The sequence below is a fragment of the Chaetura pelagica genome, unplaced genomic scaffold (assembly GCF_000747805.2).
Source record: "Chaetura pelagica isolate M959 unplaced genomic scaffold, ChaPel_1.0 scaffold596, whole genome shotgun sequence".
NCBI classification, from domain to species: domain Eukaryota; kingdom Metazoa; phylum Chordata; class Aves; order Apodiformes; family Apodidae; genus Chaetura; species Chaetura pelagica.
In genome coordinates, this window is record NW_009953725.1 from 353,821 (window position 1) to 379,828 (window position 26,008).

The 26,008-nt window shown below is 34.9% G+C and overlaps 1 protein-coding gene across 2 annotated transcripts in view; it reads left to right on the plus strand.

The window, feature by feature from the left end:
* The first annotated feature begins 1 nt into the window (after window position 1).
* The window catches only part of RIC1 (RAB6A GEF complex partner 1), a 40,530-nt gene continuing 14,523 nt past the window's right edge, over window positions 2-26,008 (plus strand). For both annotated transcript variants that reach the window (XM_010000641.1, XM_010000642.1), the window contains exons 1-12: window positions 2-142; window positions 6,569-6,676; window positions 10,448-10,524; window positions 20,036-20,143; window positions 20,676-20,818; window positions 21,047-21,183; window positions 22,104-22,195; window positions 22,571-22,659; window positions 23,619-23,763; window positions 24,271-24,319; window positions 25,392-25,541; window positions 25,889-26,008. In XM_010000641.1, coding sequence (XP_009998943.1) covers window positions 2-142; window positions 6,569-6,676; window positions 10,448-10,524; window positions 20,036-20,143; window positions 20,676-20,818; window positions 21,047-21,183; window positions 22,104-22,195; window positions 22,571-22,659; window positions 23,619-23,763; window positions 24,271-24,319; window positions 25,392-25,541; window positions 25,889-26,008 — 1,359 coding nt within the window. The remainder of the gene's footprint in view (window positions 143-6,568; window positions 6,677-10,447; window positions 10,525-20,035; window positions 20,144-20,675; window positions 20,819-21,046; window positions 21,184-22,103; window positions 22,196-22,570; window positions 22,660-23,618; window positions 23,764-24,270; window positions 24,320-25,391; window positions 25,542-25,888) is intronic.

The following is a 26,008-nucleotide window of genomic DNA, read 5'->3' on the forward strand; positions in this document are numbered from 1 at the left end:
CATGTATTTCCTCAGCGGCTGGCCCCGGAGGCTGCTGTGTCCTCTGGAATCCATGGAGCAGCCTCTGTACATCCAGACGGATCCCCAGAGAGCTTTCTTCGCCGTGTTGTCCCGGTCTCAGCTCAGCATCTGGTACTGTAGGGTGAGTATCCCCCTCCCCGTGGTCCTCAGGCCCTGCTCTCCCGCCTCAAAAGTCCCCTCAGCTGTAAAATGTTTTTCCGTTCCTGTCCCAGAAAGGGTGCTAAAATCTGGGACTAAACCTTACATAATGCTTCGTTATTTGTGAAAAACGAAGCCTCGATGTGCACTGATAAGCCACAGTGTTTACCGATAGCCACGTAAGCCACTGATGTTTACTGATAGCGGGGTAGTGTTAAGAAAATAAGATCTGTCTACTCGGCGCAAACATCTGCAGTTCTGGAAAATGAGCCTCTAACTGACTTTTAATTTTTTGTTACTTAAGACTTTAAGTAACCCTTTAGCTTGCTGAGAAGAGTGCTTGTAGCAATGCTTTTCTTTCCAACTATGCTTCCTATGTTCTGTCTTTTATGTAAAAGGGCATATGGACGTAGGAGACATGAAACACTTCTTATGTGGCACAGAACAGGCTATTACGTTCTCTGTAATGATGTAACACTGAAGTTCACCAACCTTTAATTAAAAGTTTAAAAGTTTTGTGACCCTAAACAGAAGAATTGTCATGGCTTTTACGTGGAAGTTCCTGCTCTAGCAGCATCCGGTTTGAGACTACACGGGTAGTTGACATTTAATGTCTTCCCTTAGTTCACTTTGAATTAGTGTGGTGACAAACATACTGTTTGTCACTTTGATTTGATGCAATCAACGAAACAGCAGTGATACTAGCTTTAAATTTTGATGCTGAATCCTTTCAAGTACTGCCTAGATTAGACCATAAATCTGTCTATAAATATCTCCAGCTCCTAATAATTTATAGAGTTCCTCTCGGGTTACAGGAGAAATCTAACAATCCAATTTTAGAAAGCTGATACTGAAAGGTATCAAATGACAGTCATAACCTTAAAATCTTATTTTAAGTTATGCTGAGATTTCATCACTTTTCCTTGTGTTATGCTCTGCATGGTTGTTCATTAGTTCTTGGATGGGGTGCTGATGTTTTTTTAACTTTACAAGTATCCAGCGAAAGTCAGCTCAGTAATGACGCTGTGCAAACATCATCATGTGGCCTTTGTTTTCTTAGGTTTGTGGCACGTTGTATAGACAAAATGTATGCTTTTGTAGCCTTTGCTGGTTGTTAAACCTGGAGTTGTAAGTCGTCAAAAGTGCACGACTGATCTTCTTTGCCAAGAAAATACATAGAACAGAACAGGCACGTAGAATGCTTGTCAAACACCCTGTTCTCTAGGATATAGTTTACATTATGACCTATTCCTGAGGATGATATTCATTAACTGGCATGCTTGGACTTGTTTTGAAATGCTAGATGTTGTAAACTGGCTACAAGCAGAACACTAAAAGAACTTGCTTGATGCAGAAAAGCTCAGTAAACTTACAGGGTTTTTAAATATATATTTTTAAATACATTTTAATACACTATGTAATGGGGGACTTGGAGGAAGGTTCCGACTTTGCCAGGCTAGATCACACTGACTGACCTTAGACTAAAAAGTATGTTTCAATCTCACCACCTCTGGACATCCAACCATTATCAAAATCCTGTAAGACACATGTTTCTATTAAGAGCATGTTTAAAGAGACTGTCTTGCATTTTTTAATGCATATAGCTGGGATTTTGAGTGTTGTTTTGTTTGTTTGGGTTTTTTGGTTGGGTTTGTTTTGTGTGTTTTGCTATGTTTGGGGTGGGTTTTTTGTTTTTCTTTTGTTGTTTCTTTGGTTTTGTTTTTTGTTTATTTTTGAAGATGAAGTTTAAAACCATATGTTGGACTTTTGTGAAATGAAGTAAGATTATTGCATTCAAGAAGATGGTTTCTTTTGTCAGAAGAAAAAACACTTGTTTTTTCTTTGAAACAGGGTTAAGTTCTGGTCAAGGTGAAATAATACTATTTGTTGAAGTAGAAGAGTCTTGAGGCTAATGTTATTGTTAAGACTTATTACCACCTCAGCTTGATATTAAATGTTTCATATAGGATTGAGGTGATGAGGCTGGTGAAGTTCTGTTTTGCTTTTTTCAAGAACAGGGAGCCCTTTGAAATACTCCAGGTGTATGAATTTACATTGAGTATCTATATTTTTCAAGTGAGGTGGTAGTGTTCAAAGGTCCTTTTCCTTATTACTCTCCCAGGTAATAAGAACTAATGGAACTAAGGGAAGTGTATCCCAGAGTATGGATTGTGTTCTGATTTGAGAACGTTACAGGTGCTAAGATTAGAAACAGGTAAATTGTGTAGGTAAAACCAGATGGACTTCTGGTAGTGTTTTTGAGCCAAGAAGTCATTGACAATTTTACAGTTTACTTTTGTAGGGAGAGATTGGATTGCGGATAGAAAAGGCCAGTGATCAGAGGTGAAAATTTTTGATCATGCATCAGTGTTGGTGAAAGACTCTTGAGCACAGTATGTATACGTATATTTTTTTATTATATGCATGTTCTGCTGTACTAGTATGCACATCATCAAGCCTATGCTACATAGAAATTAAAAAATAAAGTAAAATAGAATAGAGTGTTTCAATTAGAAGGGACCTGCCATGATTGCCTATCCCACCTGCCTGACCAGTTCAGGGCTGACTAAAAGTTCAAGCATGTTGTTAAGGACAATGTCCAACTGCCTCTTACATACTGACAGGTGTGGGCATCAACCACCTCTCCAGCAAGCCTGTTGCAGTGTTTGAAAAGAAAAAAAATAGAGTGAGGTAAAATAAACACATTTCAGTATATTTATTTATTAATGGTAGAAAAAAATATTTTCTTCTTGCACCCCAATGGATTCTGTTAAGTGCATCACACTTTGAACACTGCTGTTCCAAGTATTTCTATAAAATCAAGACATTTTTGGCCTAGGTACCTCAGAAGGTTCCTTGACTCTAAGAGCCAGTGGATCTGTGTTCATTGACAGCGTTGGAAAGCTTGTCAGTGTTTTCATTTTGGTAATGATAAGTACTTGGATGCTTGAAATGAGAAGCTTCAATTAATTAAATAAACTTTCTGAAATGCTAAAATGAGGCAATTGATATTCAATATATCAACTGTGCAGTTCTAAATGTCCATTATTTTTCCTGCTTTTAGCTGTAGTTTAGTGGATCTTACCAGGTTGTTCAGCTTGCTGAAGAAATAGAAGCCTGTTTCTTTTTCAGCTCTTGAAGAGATCAAAGGACTATTGTACTTGGCTTTTCACTACTTTAACAGTAGTGAAGTAGTGGCTTTTAATTTTTATTTGTTTTGAATAGCTCATGAAGTAAGAGTTTGAGGCAGCTGTACAGAGAATTTTAGATACTCACAGGACTGTAGATATTATGGAAAGATACATGCAACCAAAGAAGGAGATGTGATAAATGAGTGGCGTTTCCCCTGTAAGTTTGAAGAATGAATTGTGTGCAACAAGAATAGTCTGGTGACGTAGTTGTATGTATAAATATAGTTTGGCATTTCCTTTCTTTAATCATGAGAAACTTGTGGCAATGACAAGAATAAGTACTGGCCTTGAGTATTTAATGAAAATTCCTGGAGGTTGTTGAACTATCTGCTATGACTCTACTAGTCAAAACCAGTTTTGTCAGCTCTTTGAAGCCAAGAGTAGCTTGCCCTGCTACTTATTTTGAGGAGCATTTTTTGGTTACTGAGGTGTTTATCAGCTTATGGTTTACATGTACCCTTGTTTTTAAACTTTCTTGGTTCTTTGTAAGAATCTGATGTTGAAATCAGATCACTCAAATGAACTAAAGGTGTATGCGAAAGCATGCATGTCAGAATCCTAGATCATCTAATAAACTGTATTCATCCTAAATGTTGAATAAGACTATGTTCAGCCAGCTGTCATAACTCACTCTTACATGTTTTTCAGTCTATAGATGTTGGAGATTTAGAGTTGAACTTGGTAAGTGCTCTAAGTTTAAGCATACAAGTTGTTTAAACTAAACAGGAGACTGTACTTCTGTTAGAGATGTGATCTGTAATCTGGAATTTTGGCACACTATAAAAGGAGTTACTTGTGACACCTGTTCTTATACTTCATCTGATATGTGAATAAATACATTTTTTTTAATGCAGGTGTATTTGTAATTCTTGTTATTTCAGGTGGCCATTAAAAGAAAAAGTTTTCTCTGTGCTCTCAGGATTATGCTTTCATCTCAGAACTGTAGGCAGAATACTTTACTGTATGTGGCCTTTGCATAGATGGAATTAGATACACTTTCTGTAGTGTTTTTATCTGGAATTTGATTGCAAAATGGAGAATAAATGTCTTGATAATAATTTTATGTGGTTATGTATTGTGAACAATATAACATAGCATCCGTGAAAAGCTATTACATCTTGCCTCTTCTGCTCTGTTTTTTCTTTAGTAATTTAACCCCCTAGATGCCAGCCTCTTACTGGTACCCATCAGACTGTGTCTGAGGAAGCAGACATCAACAACTGTAATAGTTGGGCTGTTGCTTCTGTTACAGAGATACATTTGTGGTTACTTAATTAAAGAAATGAGAAGTACTGGTTAGACTCATGGATTTATCATGTGGAATGTAAAATTGTCATGTGAATATTCAGTAAGCCTTGTCAGGTTTTCAGTGTCTGCTGTATTGATATAAAATAGATGACCCCTGGAAGGTATCTCGGAATTACTTTCCTGAAGAGAAAAGCGTCCTCAGTTACGAGTTTTGACTATCCAGTTAGTTGCACATATCTGAGTTATTAGACAGTATGAGATCAGAGATGAGGTTAGAGAGTCTATTCTCCATCACATGCATTTGTATTTAATCCACGTTTAAGCACTTGCAGTTCATGGGGCTGAGGAGCAGCAAAGATGTACAGAATACAGCCTTTCTTATTATCAACATCTATGAGCAGTAGGTTAACTGAAAACTTTTCACTTGGGAGAGATAGTGATTGACAGTTTAATGCACTTTTTTATTTAAACTTTTACAGTAGCTTATGTGAAGTACCGTATTTGGAACTGTGTCTACTGTATTTGTTGGATGGATATTCTGCTGATTCTAAGCTTCTTAGCTACTGAAATGAAGAAGTTACATTTTTATAATTAACCCTGCTCTCAGAAATTCTTTTGTCACCCATTTGTATCTCTGTAACTGACAAAAAGGCTTTCTGTTTTTTGGGGTTTTTTTTCTTTTTCTTCTGGTTATTACTAATAAATCTTCCTCATACATACATGCTTTTCTTATCTCCATCTAATCTTTCAGGTTTATTAGTTCATAAACCTACAGAGAGTCCTCCTTTAAAGTGGAGCACAGACCATCTGGTGACAAAATAAAGTACACAGTGTCACCAGACTTCTGTTCTGTTGTCTCCCAGCCTTGTCTTTGTCACTTAGATTGTAAGCTTATCAGAACAATGTGGTTTAGATTTTTGTCTTGTGCCTACAACCTAATGAAGTATGTGAGCTAAACAGAACATTTGTGGTTTTGAAAGAAATCGCCTGTCAATGCTAAATGAGATAAATTTTTAATGTCTAGCATACTGAACTGTTAAGATATGAGAATTAGGATTTTAAAAATTGTCTGTCACCATGTAGGTTCTTGTAATTATGGTACATTAAAAAATGTTGTCAGCTGCTAATACTGTTGCATACCCTCAGCAAATATAAAAATCTTCGTAGACATAGCAGTTGTGAAAAGACTGCCATCCTCCAGATATTCAGTGTCTGAAGACTAGAAAGTACAAACTGTTCTTAAATATATTTATGGAGGAAGAAAAATGTTTCCAAGTATGGGAGCAAGAAAGGATGACTTTCCATTAGGTTTTTGTGTCACAGCTCTCAACTAGTGTTTTGTGAAAGGGGGTGAAGACTTAATGCCTATGTTACCTTTGTCTGGGCTATGGTGATGTTAAAGCTCTTCTCCATTCCCGGGGGAAAAGTGCTAAATGAATGCATCTCACTGTATGCAAAATCTTTGCAGTGAAGTATAGAGGTGGATTTTCTGTACAAATTCTGGCAACGTGTTCTTGCAGAGATAGAAAATAGATTTCCTGATTATCATTCTTTGTAATGCAGTGGCTCATCCACTTAGTAGAAGCCAATTTAATGGATTGTATCAAATACTCTATAGAATATTTCATCATAGTTAATTTAACACTCCTTTTCATTATAGGATTTCATTTTTGAGATGCTTTTGTTCATCTTAGCTATCAGTCACCCTTTGTCTAACTCAAAACTACTTCTCTGTTCTTTAATGAGTCCTTTTTGGGCAAATGACATATTTTATTTAAATGTCCTGGGTTTGAAGGAGTGAGATTAGGAGTAGTAGTGCGGCAGGAATTCTGCATACATTCCCTTTAAAAGAACTGTTGTGTAATGCATTGTCCAATATGTGCAATTGTTGACAGTTGTATCACAATCTAACAAACAGCTCATTCATTCTAGATTAAGATATAATTTATTTATTTTTTTTTCCCCTCCAGCCCAGTGTATTAATAGTAAGCTACAAGGAACTATCAAAAGCAGCTTCTCAGTTTGGACCTTATAAACAAGCAGAATGGCGGCCTGATAGCACCATGATAGCTGTTTCAGTAAGTGGAGATTATACTTCTTACTGTGTTTATACTATTGCCAAGAGAGTTTTATGCAATTTCTGTGCTTATACAAATTTCCAGATTGTATATATACCTAATTGGTATTTATCTTATGAAAATAAAGGCTATCACAATGTTTTTTTTGGATGATAGACACATTCTTTATTAGTTTAAATTGATTTTTCCCCTGAACAATGAACACAGTTCTTTGTATTAAAATAATGTATTGTCAAGGAGTGATGAGCATCTCATTTCCTTAGTAATCTTGTCACAAATGAGGCAAATTAAAGACATGTGAATGGATGAAACAGTCAAGGAGTTAGGTGACATAAACGTATTGAGCTCGATAAATAGGGTTTACAGGTGTTTGAGAAAGGTGGGTCCTGAGAGGATGAAACTGTGGATTTATTAAGGTGCAGTATCCTTTGGTAATAAAAAAAAAATTGCAAGATGCTGGGAGCCTGGAAACAAGAGCAATGGTAGGTGATATATAGATTCTTCTGTTAAGAATCTTTCAGTAAAGCTGAGATCTTGTCTCATGTGTAAATGAAATCTTGCGTTATAGCTGGTACTGTGCTCACAGCAATGAAGTGTACTATATCAGCACCAGCATTTAAAAATTCAATGTGCAAGGTAATCGCAACAAAGACAGGGGTAGAGTTTATAGGTGTCAGAATACAGGATGTTAATCTGGTGAATGTGAGGCAAGTCTTGTGTTAGGACCACAACTTAAATTGGAGAAGCTGCTTTTCTAGCTTTTAAAATCAAGGCTATTTTATCTAAGACTTTGTGTGAGAAAGTGCAGAATAATGGAATGAAACCATTGAACTTACCCATCAGAAGCTGATTATGTGAAATTACGAACTGGCTAACAACTACTGTATTTGTTGGTACGCTGACTTCATCTCCTAATATAAACCATCTTTTGTGCTTAAAATTATGCCTGTAATGCTTTTCAGTTATTAAAGCTATCAGATATTGTTATCTTAGTGGAAGATACCAGATGGTTTATATAAGAGTTGGTGTCTTTACCAGTATCATCATGACTAAATCAACTAAACTTTCTGTGTGTTCATTTTCTTGCATGAAATACAGGAGTAGACTTTTCTGGATAGTTAAGAATGTTTAAATCATCTAAAAGGATCTCATTTACTAAACGCAGTGAAGTATTTCTGTTGGTGTCAGATTATATTTTCAGTTAGCAAATGGTAATAGTTGCCAGTAGAAGCTGAAACAAGATTTCTGTAACATTTACTATGAATATAAAAAAACTCTTCAACTTTACAATACAGCATATGATCACAAGTAAAATATCCAAACACATTGTAATTATACTGTTTATGCAGCAGTTCAGAAAATATTTAAATTGTTATCGCAAATTGCTTCGCATACTGTGTTTTTTTTCTGTGATGCCAGGATTCATTTGTTCAAGAGACCTTATGGCTCAGCTGATAGTTTGACTAGCTTTTATTTCTGCCAGTTCAGTTACTGTGCTTTCAAGTTTCACTGCAGCTAAATGTTCTTTTTGGCATATGATGTCAGACTAAATACTCATAAAGTCTCAATTTGTAAGCTTCAGTTTTACAAATTAAAATCCAAAACGGTCAAACCATTTATAAAGTAGTAAGTGTCCTGAGGGGTCTAATATTTTTCATGTTTCTTACATTTATATTGCATCTTTCAGCTACTTACAGATACATAATATAGTCAAGCATGTTTGTTATGACAGTTTAAATACTGGTTCTGCTTTGCAAGTTTTTTAAATACAGTTTTGGAATATATATGAAGTTAATTTTGAAACAGTTCATGAATCCTACTGAAAGACCTCGTTTACAAATATTGGTATTTTTGTTATAGAGAGACGTGGTAGAAAGGAGATTTTTGGAGCTTAATGAAGAAAGTGTATCTGCTGATGCATGATACTTTTATCCCCAAGTTAAACTGTGAACATCTTTCTAAGAGAATAAACATTTTCTCACTTCTCTGACTTATTAAGAAGAAAATCAATGAGTACAAATGAAGAGCAATAGCAAAGCAAGTTATTAATTAAAAGAAGAATAGTTTGCACTACTAGCTAAGTGGTACATTCATTTTATTAAAAATGATACAATGATGGGGATTGTAGTCTAGATTAGAGTAGTAATATGTGGTTTTTTTGCTTCTGACTGCCAGAGTATTCAGAGCATTATGAAAATATATTGTTTTGCAGCATATGATTGGAGGTAATTATTAGTAGTGAAAGCTAGGACTTTGTTCTAGCATATAAGGCTTTATAAACTCTGCCAGTAGGTTTAATGGTATGCAGTTAAACTAACTTCAGCAGTTCTTGCATTGTCATTATCCTCCAACAATTCTAACTCAGTTTACTGTTAGCATCTTCTATTCTTGTCTAGGTTAGTACATGCACTTGAGGTAGCTAATTCTATTAGTTTTGTGAGTTGTGTCAAGATGCTTCAATACACAGGAATATACAAGGCATTTTAGTCCTTCCCCTTCTGCAGGCAGTCCTGTGATACAGACTGCTCTTCAGTGTGCATTCCCATAGCTAAGGGAAAGCTTTATTAAACATCATTGCATACCAGAAACCATGTAGTGAAATCCTCTGCAAGGCACTGTGTGTTTATACTTCTGTCACAGATGAGAATGAAGAGGGAATGAATAACAGCCATGGCTACTTCAGTAAGTTTCATTGCAACACAGGCATTTCTGAAGTAGTGTTGGTACCTGTGTGAATGAATATGATCAATTTGTAGGAAGCGTTTGGTTGAATGCTTCTGCATTTCATCAGGCTCTTCATGGAATTTGAGGTTCTATTTAGAAATGAACCTGTAACAATAGCAACTTTGTGCTTTGAATAGTGTTCAGCAAGGCCCTTTGTACCTTAATATCAGTATAAAGATACTTCACAGTATTGTTTTACTTTTTCTTCCAGGATAAGATAACTTACAGGTTAAATATTTAATGCTGTAATGGAAAGAACCTGTAAAGATGTCAGAAATAAGCACATTTCCTTACCACATAACACCTCAACATGATATTACTGCACATAGGGAAGCATCTGTTTATTTTCAACCTGTCTCAGACTCACCATTAAGCTTCAGATTTTATTCTTGCATGAGAAAGATACTAACTTTGAATAAGAATAACCTTTTTTTTTTTTTATTTCAAAGCCAAAACACAAATTTATTTCATGATAAAGCAAAATATTTGATTGGTGAAAAACATAAGATCTGTGAACTGATAAACTAAGCTAACAGGAGAGTTACTTTTTCCTTTATTTAAAGAAAAGGAAATGAACCGTTCAAAACAACCTGAAACCATGCATTTCAGTGCTTATTTTCTTCAGTAAAAGTGCTTTGGGTACATTCCAAGTCCATATTAAAGTTGCTGGATGGCAATGCTGTTTGAGCAAAAGAGATTTTCTGATTTACCTGAAGGATAAATTTGTGCCTTAAACAAATCATACTTCTTTCAACATCCAGCCTGATTGGTCATATGCCTCTGCTATGCTTATACAAGCATGAGATGACCTGGACTTGTACATCAACAGTGTCATTTTTCTATCCATTGAATGACCTGTTCAGTGGGCTTTAAGGGCTAGTATGGATTTTACCTAGAATGAGTTTCAACGCAGAGTTTTTTGATACATCTGAAACTTGATATGAGTGTATATTCATGTTCAATATGTGACACATAGAAATCTCAAGAGTCTGTAGATATTTTGTTCAAATAAACTAGATACATATCTAATCACTGTTGCTTTTTCAGACTGCAAATGGATACATCTTATTTTTTGAAGTACCGCCAGCAAGAGACAAGTACCTTTATGAGCCAATGTATCCCAAGTAAGTATTTTAATCTTTATTTCATGCCCACAGTGTAAAAAATGTGACTAGACGAGTCCTAAGCAGATTTTATTATTAAAAAAATAATTCCTTACGGAATATGTTTTAAAACTTGATGAGTATATGAAGCATCATTCCTATGAGAATCATTTCAGAGAAGTTAGTCTAACTGGTTTGCTGTGTTGAGTTTCCTTATGTCCATTTTATAAACTTGGTTTATAAACTTGGGTTTTTCATTGGCAAAATCTGAAAATACATGGATATATATATAAAAATATATATATGAAATATGCAGTAAGAGTTTAAAAAAAGCACCTTTGGAAAGTTTGTTTAGACATGCCACCTGTCTGAAGGTTTGAAAATATCTATTAAGCAGTCAATGACTAATAAGCAGTCTAACTTTTGTGTTGTCAGCCTTAAAGCATGTGTTTTATGAAAAAGTCTTGCTGTTAGCTGTGTGTTGACTGGTCAGGATTTTGTATAGCCCAGAAGGGTAAAGTGCTGATTCTGCGGATGAGTAAGACAAGTTGTTTGTCTCTTGAGTGTTAATGGTAGGCTGCTTACAATCTCTTAGGACTAATGCATGTGCTTAATTTTAAGAAAATGAGTGATCTCACTGAATTTACTGGGATTACTAGTTTGTTTGTGTTTAGCTCTCAGTTTTGAAAACCTACATAAAATTACTATTGTTCTGGATAAAGACTACCATTTGTGTGTGAATTGTGTCTGCTCTGGTGAACATCAAATTGCTCTGTAAGCTATTATAATGGGATGAACTGTTTTGGTGCAGATATAGTGCACTGCCTGTAGGTAATTTCATTAATTTGCTTTGTAGACCAAATACTAAAAAAAACAAACGACAAAAAACCCAACCCAAAATGAACAAACAGAAGACAAACTAAACCAAATGCCCAGAATGGAAACATTTAACTTTCTTTTGGGATATGTTAATTTTTCAAAGACATTTTTTCATTAAATGCTTGGATTTCAAACAATACTGAATTAAATGTTAACTCTGAAGCTGTTAAAAATAATTGAAAAGCCTGGTGTGTGACTTGCCTTGTGCTTGAAAGGGGACATCTCACAGTTTCTCCCACTGTAACAGTGTTCTTTGCTCCTTCCTTTATGTTGGCAGCAGTGATTATGCAACTGTGACTTAAGAGTGTAGATGGGGTTCTGATCCGATGGGGAGACTAAACCTGCCTATCTGCCTTCTTTAGCCCTCCCATCCCCTTCACTGGATTCCAGTAGCTTAGCTTGTGAGTTGGTATATAATAACAGGTGACCTTGAAGCAGCACTGACTTGCAGCACTGGAAAGTTCAGCATCATGGAGTGACTGCTTACTGACACTTGTATGATTATTCTCGAAGGATAGCTCATGATAAAGCGATTGCAACATTTTAACTCTTTTGCAAATATGTATTACAACCTGTCCAGCTCTGTCTTATGTGGCTATTAATTTATGTTAGGCAAAGTGAGTGGGGAGGATGGTGGTTATTGCCACTAGTGATGTGATAAGGCAGCTGCTGGAAACAAGTCAGTAAAAATGTCAGTGAAGTGGATGGACAGCACTTTCAAATGTAGGTGTCCACACTTGGCATGTTTGAGGTAAAAATTTTTGTGTCTACAGTTCTTTGGACACCTCCACAACATACCAGAAAGTTAAGAGATGCTGTAGAATATAATCAGTTATGTGGGGTTTTTTTGTTTGATGGTTTGGGTTTTTTTCTTGTTTTCTTGGTTTGTTTTTTTTTTGTTTGGTTTGTTTTTTTTAGCTAGTGAGCACACTTAGGTCAGTGTTTCTAATATTTCTGTCTTATTCTACTTAAAAATTATTAATATTTATTAATGTTGATGAACTCTCCATGTCTGCTAGCTTTTTGTAAGCAAAGTGAAACCTGTTCTCTAGTATCCTTGAAATATTGCTATTATTGCTATTGCATTATTATTCATAATAATGATCTGATTCTGACAGGAATATAACATTTCAATGTCGTGACTGCAAAAATAAAGGCAAACTCTTGTAATACAACTTCAGTTTGGACAGAATTCTGAAACAGTGCAGGTCAAAGTAATGAAGTGGTTGTGCAGTGGGAGTACACACCAGTAGTATCCTCAGCTGCTCCAAAATGCTGATGCAAGATTGTCCAGTTTAGTCAGTATCCTAAGGCTAGGTTTGGTCCCATACAAGTGAAAACACTGAGAAAGGTTTTGTTCAAATTCTGCTGTCAGCTTAGCTCTCACTTAAATGATGTATATTTTGCCATAAGTAAAAAAAAAGAACATCAGAGAAGTGGATGATAAAGTATATGATAGACAGTCACTCTCTTTACTTGAGTTATTTTTGCAGTCTTTCCATATTGGGACAGTCTTAGCTATGTAAAGTTACAGCTTTATGTGGTATTGGCATTTTTAAAGTCAGTGCTTTAAAATTTGCTTGATAAGGGCTTAGCCTTGTTTTTTAGAGAAGATAAAATAAAAAATTTAAAAATCACATCTTATTCTCCATATGGAAGAGGCTTGTTTGTGCAGAAAAAAGTACAGTCCATCCAGTTCTTCGTTGTTACTGTGTAGAGTCTTTACCGTATATGGCTGTTGAGTAAGATGATCCAGAAGAGCTTGCCTGTACTTGATCTGTTAACAGAACTGTTCCAGCTTACAATTACTGTGTAAACATAATTACACTTGCAGAAGTTTGTTGCTGGTACAGCTTGACTAAAATATCTCAGGGTAAAAAGAACATGAAACAATCAACAAGCATAGTGCCATGGGAAGTGATAGAAGCACTTTTGCCATTTATTACCCAATATACATTGCAGTATATCTAATCACACTGTGGTTATTTTTTTAAGGCCAACTCTCTTTCTTCTCTCCCAGTCTTATCAACACAGGCTTAGTAGAAGAGCTAAAGCGTGAGTTGAGGCTAAGCTTCCATCCTGTTTGAATGCAAGAATTGCTGCTTCCCTCATCTTTTAGTAGTGTGAAGTAGATTTTGGAAAATAAGGCTGTGAACTCCCCCTGTTCCCCTGCTATTGTTTGTTGAAAACAGATAGAGTCTAGGAAAATTGTTTTCCTGTTTAAAAATGGCTCCATAGTATGATTTCCTTCTTTTCCTATTAACCAGTGGTCTTTGTATTCTGAAATTCAGTGTTTTAGAGAAACTAGTGTAATTCAAGATTATCAGTGTTTGTGGCTGGAGCCCACAAAACATTTCAAATTTGTTCTATGAATATCTGAGAGCATATCTTTTGCAAAATTGAGAACAAAGGAAATGCTTCAAGATGTTTTCAGTGGGAAATTCTTTTTTAAATACCAATTATTTTACACCATTAGAAGTCTAATCAGTTCAAAAGACACTTAAGTAGATATGGTAAGGATTAAGGAACTGACCTATTCAGCATTATAGACATTTTATGTAAAATCTATTATTAGATTAATATGAAAAAACTAGTGGTCATATGAGAAGCACAGTATTCTGTAAGAAATTAGGAATATTTATATTCATAATCTTAAAAAGGGAAACTTCTAAAATTTTTGGTGGATTCATTTGATTGTTGCTTTGTCAAATTGTCATTTCAGGAATGTTATGAATTCCAGTTGGTCTGTTGAAGGAAATATTTGAAAGGAAATATTTTAGGTTCTGTTGATATCTGGCTAGGAATTGCTTATCTGTTCTTGCAATGAGCAGTCATTCATACTTAATGAAAAACTGAAGTATTCTGCTTAATTTGTTAGACGAAGATCAGGGGAAAAAAGCAGTAATTGTGTGGTTTTTTGTTTGGTTTTTTTTGTGTTTTTTTAACTGTGCCAGAATAGTCTGCGGATTCATTCGAGCTCTTAGAGAGAGACTTTGCCCCAGTTCAAGGGAAACTTGAAAGAGAATCAGTATTGGCCATTAGCCCAGACTGTGGGACACTTCCCTGCAGTGATCACAAGTACAAAGTTTCACTCCAATTAGTTCAGTCTAATTTTACCACAATATTACTAAAGCCATTACAAGATAAAATGTGAATAAAACATATGTATGGTAAGATAATAGAATGGTAAAATTAATCTCCACCTGCAATACACTTAAGAAAAGTAGAAGGGCATATAAGCTAATTTGTTTCTTTGTAAACTGTGGCAAGGTACAGTAATATTTTTTCAAGAAGTTTCCAAAGGAATTGGTGGAAATATTCCTTTGTTTCACAGTAAAGAGGTGGGTAACACCATCACAGTAGAGGCTTCCCTCTACTGAGCTGGTTGTTATTTCTGTTTAGAGTTTTGTCAAGGAGAGTGGCTTAGTGTTTGTCACTTGAAGAGACAGCATGTGGTTACTTAATGCTAAGGATACCTTTGCCTTTAAAAAAGACAAAACCTAAAATGCTTTACATGGCTAATAAAATAAACTTGGTAATTGGAGATCCTTTGCCTTAGATTTGTTCATATCCTCAAGTGGAGCCTGCATTTTTTGGGTGGTGAAGCTGGAGGGAAGTGATTTGCATGTTGTATAAGTTTAGAATGAGACCTCAGTGCTGTAGATTTTTAAGTCCTTGAAAATGCTTCAGAAATTGAAGTTGTTTTCTCACCAGTATCGGCATGTGAACAAGCTACTTTTTATGTCCTGGTTTACAATGCTGTATTGTTGCTTACATGTCTGGTTACCATATTCATCTCCTCTTTCTGGTATTTTTAAAAGCCTTTCCTTTTCTATAGCAAGGTAGTTATAGGTGCCGTAAATTACTTCATCAATGGGGATTTTTTTTTCCTTATTTGGCAGACTTAAGATTAGTGTGTACAAAGTTCTTAAACTTTAAACTCAGTGAGGGTAACTGATGAGGTGTATAGTTAATTAACTTATGAAATAATTTTTGTTTGGAATTAAGCTTATGCTAAACTTTAATGGTGTGGTTTTACCCTGTAGGTTGCTTTTGGTGTTGGTTGAAAAATGTATTTTTAAAACCAGATGAGTTGTAGAATTTTTATTAATCCTTGTGGCAGTTGCTAGGCCTTGATATGGTTCACAAGGTTTAAAATGTCATCAAGAAATTTTTGCAACTGGAATAGTAATTTGGTAAACCAGTGAGCTTTTTTACCTCAGTACTATGCTAGCTAGTTATTTGTCTTCTTAAACCACAGGAACTGTTAATACTCAACGAGGTAGAAAAGACAGTACTAAGAATTACTTTTCTAAACCTTAATCTTTCTTTATACTTACTTTCATAGATTTTCTTTAAATCTTTGTTCAGATCTTGCCAATATGTGGGCATGTAGTACTGGTTCCAGCCTAAAAAGCATGATGGGCAGTGAGTTGTTAGTGGAGAATCACACATTTAACGGTGATGATGCAGGCTCTTTAAATCTGTTTTTTTAAAAAAAAAAACAAAACAAAAAACAAAGAAGCTAAACAAACCCTCAGCTGTACAGAGAAGTCACTAACTGAGGTCCTCACACGAACCATTTTAAAAACAGTTAAGAAACCTTGTGTGACTGTGGCAGTGCAATTATCATAGCTATTGTCTGTTTACTTTTGTGTCTTCAAGGAAAGCAACTGAGAGTTCTCCATGGTGTAAATTCATTTAGAAACATTGTTTTCCCTGGTTTTTTTTCACATGTATAATGCTTTTAGTAGTTGAAATGTTAAAATGTTGGTTTTGGTTTTGGTTTTTTTTTCCCAAAAAACCTGCTACTGAAGAAACCATTTTAACAGCAACAATTAAGAATATAATAGCACAAAGTAATATAGAAATATTTTAATTTGTATAGTTATTTTTTCTGAAGGTAGTTACTGATAGGCAAATCTGAAGTCTTCAATAATGTTTTCAACAAAATGTCTCCGTTACTTCCCAAGCAGTGGCAATTTGACTTGGGAGAATGTTTGTTGTTTGTGTTTTTAATTAATTAATCTGCCATTAGTCACTAATTTATTTTTTTTTAAGCATAGTATTTGTTGACTGTGAGAGTATTTCTGAAGTTTTCTAAACTATTATCCAGCCATAACAGTTGCCTGTATTACCGTGATTATTCTAGATAGTAAGAAAGAAATTTAAATCCTAATGCTATTTCTGCCTCTGGGATAGAATTCTCCCATAATAAGCAGAAACTATTATTTTGAAAAGCTAGACATTACTTTGAAATACTTAGAACAGATTAAAAATCTACAGTGTGTTACATAGCTTAGTTGCAAATTAGAAAGTCCTTAAATATATCCCTTCAGATTCTGCCTTAATTAACTTCCTTTGGTGTTTGTACCAGTAGTGACTCAATCTGATAATGGTATTTCTGAGTGAGTTTTGCCCATGGATTCTGCTGCATTGATTAACTACTGCACATCTAGTAGAAGACATAAGAGCAGTACTGCACTGCTAGAAAAAGTAGCTGGTGGGTTTCCGCTTTCCTCCTTGGACTCCCCAACCCCCCCTTGCAGATAACAAACTCCAAGGAAATTCTTCCAGTTCAAGGGAGGCTAGCTGACTATGCTTTTGCATTTGTACTGCCACTTACTTGAATTTAGCATGCTTAGGGTTTGTTGGGTTTTTGGGTTCTTTTTTTTGGTTGTGGGGAGTAAAATGCACTTCTCTGCTTCCTCACTGTTGCATCTTGCATCATACTTTGAGTTTCCATGTTTTTCTTCTAGCGGAATCAAGTGTTGTTTCCAGAGCCATCGCTTTCCCTATAAGAAGATCGAACAAATAAAAAAATTCAATAACTTAATGCTAAAAAAAATATTCATTCACTTATTTAGAGGCTCCTTTTTCGTTTTGAGAAAGTCAAGTTAGAACTGAATAGCAGAAGGTTTATGCAGGGGAAAGCTGGGAGAATGTGAGAAAACTGGCAACTCTTAAGGTAAACTTTTATCTACCATGAATCTGTACCGTTACTTAAAAGGTACATTCATGAGATACTGTTACACAGGCTTTCTACATCTGGGAAACATGTTACTTTGTGTAGTTCTCTGCTTTCTGTTTGCAAGCATATCACTGATATGCAAGAACAGAGAATGAGCTGGAGATTTAAAAAGCACATCTTGATCTTCAAGTCAAGATTTGAAACTCCCCCATAAACCTTAAATTTTACCTTTGAAAAAACAGCCTGGCATTCCTAGTCTTCCCGTGTTTGGTGTTTTCTTGGATTGCGGATGTAGTGGGAGATTTTGCTCAGTTATGAGTGATTTTATTTACAGATTTAGTTACATGAACTACAGATAACTGTGCAGATAGAAGTGAAGTAATACTCTTTGTTTTGACATGTAACTGGTTGATCACTGGAATGTTTCCATTCCTCTCAATTCTTGTGCAAAAGTGAGTTAAAGTTTTGCTGCAACAGTAGCAGATGTTGATGGGGCAATCCAGACCAAACATTCTTTCCTGCTTCTGTCAGCGGTGCACACTCTTCGTTTAAAGGTCAAAGTAACTTGACTAGTCAAACTGACTCATGCAGATGTGGATTATGTGAAAGCAGTCTGCTTTTGATTGCTCTGATTTTTCACCCATAGTTAGAATTTCTTTTTGAACTGATGAGTTTGATGTAATCACAGGCAATGAAATAAAATACTGATGTTCTGGAGTTTCAGTCATGATGCCGCTGTGGAAAAAGACATATTCTGCAGATGGCAACAAATTTGCTGAAACTAGCTCATGAAACTGAAAATATTCAAATATTCTTGCAAGCTATTTTTATCAAAAGCATTTGAAGTGTTTGCAACTGTTTCTCCAGCCCCAGGATGCTTCATTGCAGATAGTGACAGAGAGATTTGAAGGAGTTAATTCTTTATAATTTTCAACTGTAAAATCCCTGACTCTAAACGATATCAGGACAAATCAGATGGATTTGGCTTCAGGAACTTGAAGAAATGCAGTCTCATTTATTGTTACAAAAGAAAAACCCCACAATAAAGCCACAATACTAGTATTGACTATTCAACTTTTTTATTATTATTATTATTATTATTTAAATTTTATTTTGGGCTTTCTGTCAGTCTATGATGCCTAGTTTAAATGAAGGGCTGTTCTTTCCCAAAACAGCTGTATTTTGTAAATAATTGTTTTAACATGCAAAGCAAACATTTTAAAAATCTAATATTTTTACAAGCTACCCTCTGTGGGTGATAGATTAACTAACTTTACAGTAATCTTTCTCATTTTTCACTATAATCCTTTATGGTCACCATGGATTTGTTCAGGAAAGACGTCTTTTGTCTGTTAACTCCAGAATGTCAAAAGTTGCCTTGGTCTTACTTTAGCTAGCATATTTTATTTTTATTTCTTGCTGCATACGAAAAGGTGTAGTATCCACCAAGGAATAAAATATATATAATTTTGTAGTTTGCTCTAAAGTGTTTATAGAATTAAGGTGCTTGATATCAACTGAGGTACTGAAGTCAGGAAAGAGATTGAAGTGTCCTTATGGTCTCACACTTAGCTAAAACTGCAGCTGTTTTATTTTCTGCCATGTCTTAAGCAGTTGCATTGGCTATCCTGGTGTAAAGTAAAATTACTTTTTTGTTCAGTTAAAATCCATGTAAAGATTATATAGTTTTGTGTACATATCTATTGTTTCTGACTAATGAAGTCATACTCTTAACTTGTCTGCAGCACCTGTTTCATGCATAGTTTACTTTGTTTCCTAGCACAATGTTGATGACATGGATGAACTGAATGACATGTTGCAATACATAGAATTGTACAATACATAGGATTTTTCATTGGAAAAATGAAAAAGTTAATGAAACACATGGCACATCTGGTAACCTAGGCAAACAGGGAATATTTTTAAATAGTTTTAAAATAACTGCATTTCATTGGAGAATTAAATGTGAAATTTAAAATGAGAAAAATAAAAACTGGAAGCTTGCTACATTTAGAAGTTGATATTGGGTAACGGTCAGTTTAAAGGAAGAGAATTAGTGCTGAGTTGTCTCTTTTTTTTTTTCTAGTAGGTCTTAGGTTTATTGCTAATTTACTGAAGGACATATAGTCTCACAAATTACTGTGAAATATCTAATGTGGTATTATGCATGTTGAATTAGTAGTATAGTCTTCTGTAGTCTATAGACTATAGTCTTCTAGCAACAGGAACTCAAACACGGATGTTTTACAGTCTGTAGTATCTGTAATGCCTCTTGACAAAGAATTAATTGGAGATACTTAAAAATTCAATATATCTAATTAATGAAAACAGTTAAATATAATTTTATTGAATCAGAATTTGCATTAATATATGCCACTTATTTGGGAATTAAGACAGTCTACACAGCTATTGTGCTGTTGTACTATTGTAATGTTCATTCTCTGTTCATTTTCTTATTTGCTCACATACTCTTCATAGACATATAGGGTGATATGATAGGCTAAACTTTCGGCACTAAAATTGTGTCCTAGATATTAAGTGCTGCTTGTGGCAGGTTGCGTGTGTGGGTCTGGTGTATGTGTGTATAAGTGGAGAAAAACACCCATGGGAGTACAAGTCATAAACTCTTACCTCTTTTGAGGAACATCTTCTTTCAACTGCAGTATTTCTGTTCAATTTCAGAGGAAGTCCACATCTGAAGGGAACCCCACATTATAAGGAAGAACAATGTGCCCCTTCATTAAATCTAGAAATGAAGAAAGTGCTGGACTTGCAAGCCTCTATCACAAGGTATGCTCACTAATCGTGTCTTCAGAATTTATGTGCATATAGTCATTACTTGTTAAAAAGCAAAGGGGAAACTGAATGGAAAAAAACCTCAAGAACATTTTAAAACATTAATAGTAAGGACTGATAGTTATTAAGAGTAAGTTACTATTAGTAACTCTAAGGAGGTGAAAATGTAAATTGCTGTTAAAAATTCTTTCATTCATTTCTTGACTAGACTGACATTTTTGGCATACAGAAATAAATTGCACGTTTTCAGCTGTTCATATCCCAGTTAAGAAATTACTCTAACAATACAGACAGGTTAACGAACTCTGATTCACAGAGAAAAATAGAAACAGACCTTATTTTGTCAGCTTGATCCCTTGGCTGTCTAGGGGACTTAAGGTTGTAACTCATTTAGTGTAACTTCCCAACATACGTAGTTGCTGATACAAGAGGCAGTAATATATATGGTGTTTGTTACATTAATTAATTTTCCTGTAACATTGATTTGAGATGCAGTTTTTTAGAGAATGACAAATCCATTTGTTAGTTTGCAGTCCATGTTAGAAGATCTGCTTGTTGCAACTGCTGATGGGTTTCTCCATCTTGTTCACTGGGATGGTATGACCAATGGAAGGAAAGCCATCAACCTATGTACAGTTCCATTTTCTGTGGACCTGCAGTCTTCTCGAGGTAGGTTTTGGGTTTTTTATTGCTTCTGATAGTTAACTATTGGCAAAATACCATCTAATATAAAATAGTCCCTCTTCTCAAGCAGAGGTGAGAAGAGTGTGCCTTTTGCAAATGTAAACAAAATAGCCTGTTTATTTTTTTCTGTTAAATAGTAAGTAAACACCTAAAAAGTCTGTTAGCTTCCAATATCACCATGTCCACATTTTTAAATTACTGTTATTTTCTCAGCAGGTTCATTTTTGGGCTTTGAAGATGTTTACATCAGAGATATGGAATACTGTGCCACACTTGATGGTTTTGCTGTTGTTTTTAATGATGGCAGAGTTGGTTTCATTACACCAATGTCAAGTAGATTCGCTGCTGAGGTATATTTTCTTTAGTATTTCTAGAATGCACTCTATAATAAATGAGTGTTCCTTGATCTCTGCATTTCAGTTAGCTTTCTACTTTAAATTCTATTCAACTGCAAAGAGATGAAAATTTAGCAGCTGTTCAAGAAACAATGTAATAACAAGACTGTATTTCATGCCAGAATTTCACCTGCATTCTTGTAGGGCTAGTACCTGTCTGGGAGAGCATAATTGATAGTAGATGGATTTTTTTGTTTATTGCTTCAAAATGTCGTAATAATTCTGAGGTCTTCTTACTGTCTCTGAGACAGGCTTCCTTCTTCCTAGTTTTGAGTGGGGTAATAAGGAGTGTTTTCTCCCATGGAGAAGTATCATAGATAATATTACTAGCTTTTAGCTGTAATCGAACTCTTCTCATAGTGACAAGGATACTGAAGAATTTATTTCAAAGGAGTAAGTTCCAGATTAGGCATTTCCTTACCTGTGATTCAGCCTACCAGCTGTACTACATTTTGTCATTAGATCCTTCATTTTAATTACAGAAAACCCAGAAGGATTTGTGTAGTCTGTCCCAAACTCCTTCACACACTTTACAGTATCTGTGATTTCAGCTCTTGCAGATGGGAATTTGTTTTCCTCTATTGTATTCATCCTTAGTAGTATCTATTTTTTTTCTTTAATGCAGTGTCAGAGATATTCTTGCTTTATAGGTATTGATTAGCTGGCATCTTTCTCTAATTTTTATTAATAAACGTGAAAACAGTTTTACTTGTACTGGGTCTTGTTTATCTGAGACATGCCAGTTAATCTTGTCATTATTGTAAATTTCCTGAGGTGATAAAGGTCAACTGTAATATGGCTGCATGGGTAGAAGCTGACTATTATGAATAAAAACACTGTTTAACCAAAAAATCTGTGAATTCCTATCTTTACAGCAGCTCCATGGTGTTTGGGCACAAGATGTGATTGATGGAACTTGTGTGGCAGTAAATAACAAATACAGGCTAATGGCATTTGGATGTGCCAAGTAAGTTTTGTAAGGCTGGGCCAATGAGGGTGAAAATTACTTTATTATAAAGCTTAAGAAATAGTTTCTTCATATGAAGAGCTTTAAAGATGACAGTGATCAGTTTCTTAGAGATAGTATCATCTGCTCTTTCCAGAAGTTAGGAGGGAAGAAGAAAGAAATTACTGCCTTCTGGTGTTGTTGGTCCTCCACTGCCTTTTGGAATGTATCACATACATTTGTTACATAAGGTTCTTTGAGTGTTTCTTAACACACTATTTCTGTTCTTGATAAATTCGGTATTGATGAAAAAAAAACCCCAGCTTTTAATAATGTCTTGAAACTGATGAGTAATCCAAATGGTCTGTAGTCTAAAGCATGTGTAATCTCTTCCAGTGGCTCTGTTCAGGTTTATACGATAGATACCACCACTGGTGCCATGCAGTTTTCTCATAAATTGGAGCTGACACCAAAACAATATCCTGGTGAGCTACTTTTATTGCTAGAATTTTTCAGCTGTTTTAAGAGTATTAAAGAACGTTCTTATCCTTGGCTAGTTAACAAATATTTGCCGTTTGCATTATCAGTGTTTACTCTTGCGTGTTTGTAGTATCTTACTCATGCACATTTTTTCGTTTAGCTGGATGCTTTTAACTGACTTTCCTATGTGTTTTATATGTGAGGGTCTAGGGTTTTGGTTTTTTCGTAAATCTGAGTCTGAGTTAGCAGTTTACAGGCAGTGCTGCTTCAGGTTTTTCCTTTTTAAATGCTTCTGTTCTTAATTCCCATATGTAGTCTTGAGATTACTTTTCCATCATTCACCTTAGAAAATGAGAGATTATTGTAAAAACTGATAATATAATAGAGGTGTGAATTAACTTGAAACAACTGACATGTAAGGTACAGAAAAAAAATGGAGTAGTCTAGTGCCCTGCCTGAACTGCAGTGAACAAAATCTCAGTGGAATTTTTCATGTAGTAGTGACGAGTATTGCAGGCGAGAGTGAGGAACATAAAAAGTGGGCAAATGGCATCCTTGACTGAAAATGTGTGCCTACTAGGCTTCAACCAAACAAAAAAAAAAATATTCAGTTAATAACAGTTTTACAGTTACAGGTGCTAAAGCAAGAGGTTTCAAGAGTAAATATAAAATCTTATGTCTAAAAAATCCTTTTACCAGAATTGTGGTTGTGTCATAGCACAGTGTATTTCTAGCCTGTTTTAATGTATTCTTAGTTTCCTCTAAAACCAAACGTGTTGGAAAGAAAACACAAATTCTTCATTTGCTGCTTATTAATTTTAAGATAGTCAGTTTGATGAATGCAGCAAATAAGTTAATTGAAAATTAAACCTTTATTTCCATATATTTTGTTCCTATTCTTATGGTGAAAGCAGTTGAAAAACATTTGATGTTTTTCACATGGCATTTTGCTGTTTTTAAACAGATATTTGGAATAAAACAGGACCTGTTAAACTAATCAGATGGTCACCTGATAGCTGTGTTGTGATGGTGACCTGGGAATGTGGAGGCTTGTCCTTGTGGAGTGTTTTTGGTGCTCAGCTTATCTGTACTTTAGGAGGTGATTTTGCGTGAGTATCTTCAATGAAATTGTAAAATGTTTTATTATAAAGCTTTATTTTTCCTATTAAAAGTGCTTAATTATAAACTAATGCACTAAATTTGTTTTAAAAAATCTTTTTCCATTATAACTCTTTAGATATTTGAATAATTGAATAATATTTAGGAGGGGATCATTTGGATATAAATGAAGATGTATGATTTTCTTTTTGTAGTGATCTTTTGGGCTGTAAAAGCTAATTATCTTAAAGGCATGCTTTTGCAGGCAAATATTAAAATTTGCTTAGTGCCAGCATATGTTTTCTGAAAATGTGCTAACATCCAGGAATCACAATTCAAACAGTTTACACCGAACATCTTGGTAACAGCATGGCCTTTCCAGCAGTGTCACAGAGCAAACAGGCTTTATGAGGTTCATATGAGGTTCAATATAGAACCATATGACAATACAAAGGTAGGAAGATAATTTCTTATTTTGATTATTTCTAAACTCGAACTTGTTCTGTTCTGTTTTTAAGGTATCAGTCTGATGGTGCCAAAAAGGACCCTCTAAAGATCAGTTCCATGGTAAATATTAATATAAAAATACTGTAATAGGATGGCTGTTAGTTCTTAAATATTTTTTAGTAAACAGGTTAACAGAAAATCAAACTACCTTTCTTTAGCTTTATTACTTTTAGAGAGTAAGATGCCTTTACTACACTTACTAACTCCAATGTCGTATTGCAGGAAGAGGGAAAAGGGGACAGCTGATGAATTTTATTTTCCATCAGTATGCCTGATGATGAAGTGTTCATGACTTCTTGGCTTTCTTTTTAATATTTGGAATGGACAATAATCTTGTGATATATATAAGAGCACAGTAAGACAAAGAACAACATTATTTGTAAACTTACATATTTATCTAAAATTACTAGCTTACCTTTGGCTGTTGAAGTAGCTTAACTCAGAATATGAATTGAAGAGAAACTTATCTGCTTTTGTTTTAATCCAAACTAACTAACATGAAATGCTGCTAATCTGTCAGATCAGTAGATGTTGGTAAATACCACAGTCTTCAAGAACTCTTTAAAAACCATGACAAATTTTGTACAGTACTTAGAAAACATTTGATTTTTGTATTGCCTAGTTGCTATGAAGATCCGCAATTTTAACATGACTTCCAAGTGAATGCTCATGTTTGCAAAGACAGTACAATGTACCTTTTAAAAATCCCCAAAGATTGAAATTCTGATACTATTTAATGTAATGATCAATAACCAGTGTAGTACTGGGGATCAGGGTTTATTTCATACCTGATTCTGTTTGTGGAGTTTTTTGTTAGTTGCTTTAAGCAGCAAACTAGACAGTCTTCATTACTTATATAGTATTATAAGTCTTACATAATTACTTTTCATTTAATGAACATTTTTTTAACTTAAAAAAGAGAAGAAAAAACACAAATTCTTACTGTTTCTTGTGACTTCCATTGCTGTGGGTTACTTATGAATCCTACAATGATACAGTTTAAAACAACAAACTGTGTTGTTTTTACCGGCTTATGTCTATCATGGGATCAGTTACAGTACGTTTGTGTAGTTCTTTTCTGAGAATACATAGTGCTGGTTTGGGATTGTTATTATTACTCTTTTACGTTCAGACCTGGGGATCAGAAGGGTATCATCTGTGGGTTATTGATGGAAGTTCTTCCAACATGAAGCCTGAAAGAGATGGAAATAATGAAGCTCGCCAATTTGGTATTCTGCAGTTTCATTTTATCAAGAGCGCACTCACTGTTAATCCTTGTATGGTACGTCTTTTGTTGATGAATATATCCTTATTTAAAGCATATTTTTAGGTGACCTCTGAGTTACTGTCTGAACTGGTTTTGAGTCTGCTTTGCAGCCAGTAGACTGCTAGTTTGAAAATATATAAAATATTCTTTAGAATGGTAGCTTAATAATACTGATACGCAAGACTGTGACATACAACCTATTAGTACATCATGATACAAAACCTGAGAACTACCTTAATGCTTATTTTTCATATTGTTTATGTAGAACCTGTTGGTATAGACAATGTGTTTTCCTTTCTTTTCTGTACATGGAGTTCAAAGGGTTTTTTATTTTTTGTTTTTTGGTTTTGTTTTTAATGTAGAGTAACCAGGAACAAGTCCTCCTTCAAGGAGAAGATCGCTTGTATTTGAACTGTGGGGATGCAACACAGGCGCAGAGTCCCAGGAATACTTCAGTACACTCTGAACACAAGCCTGCCAGG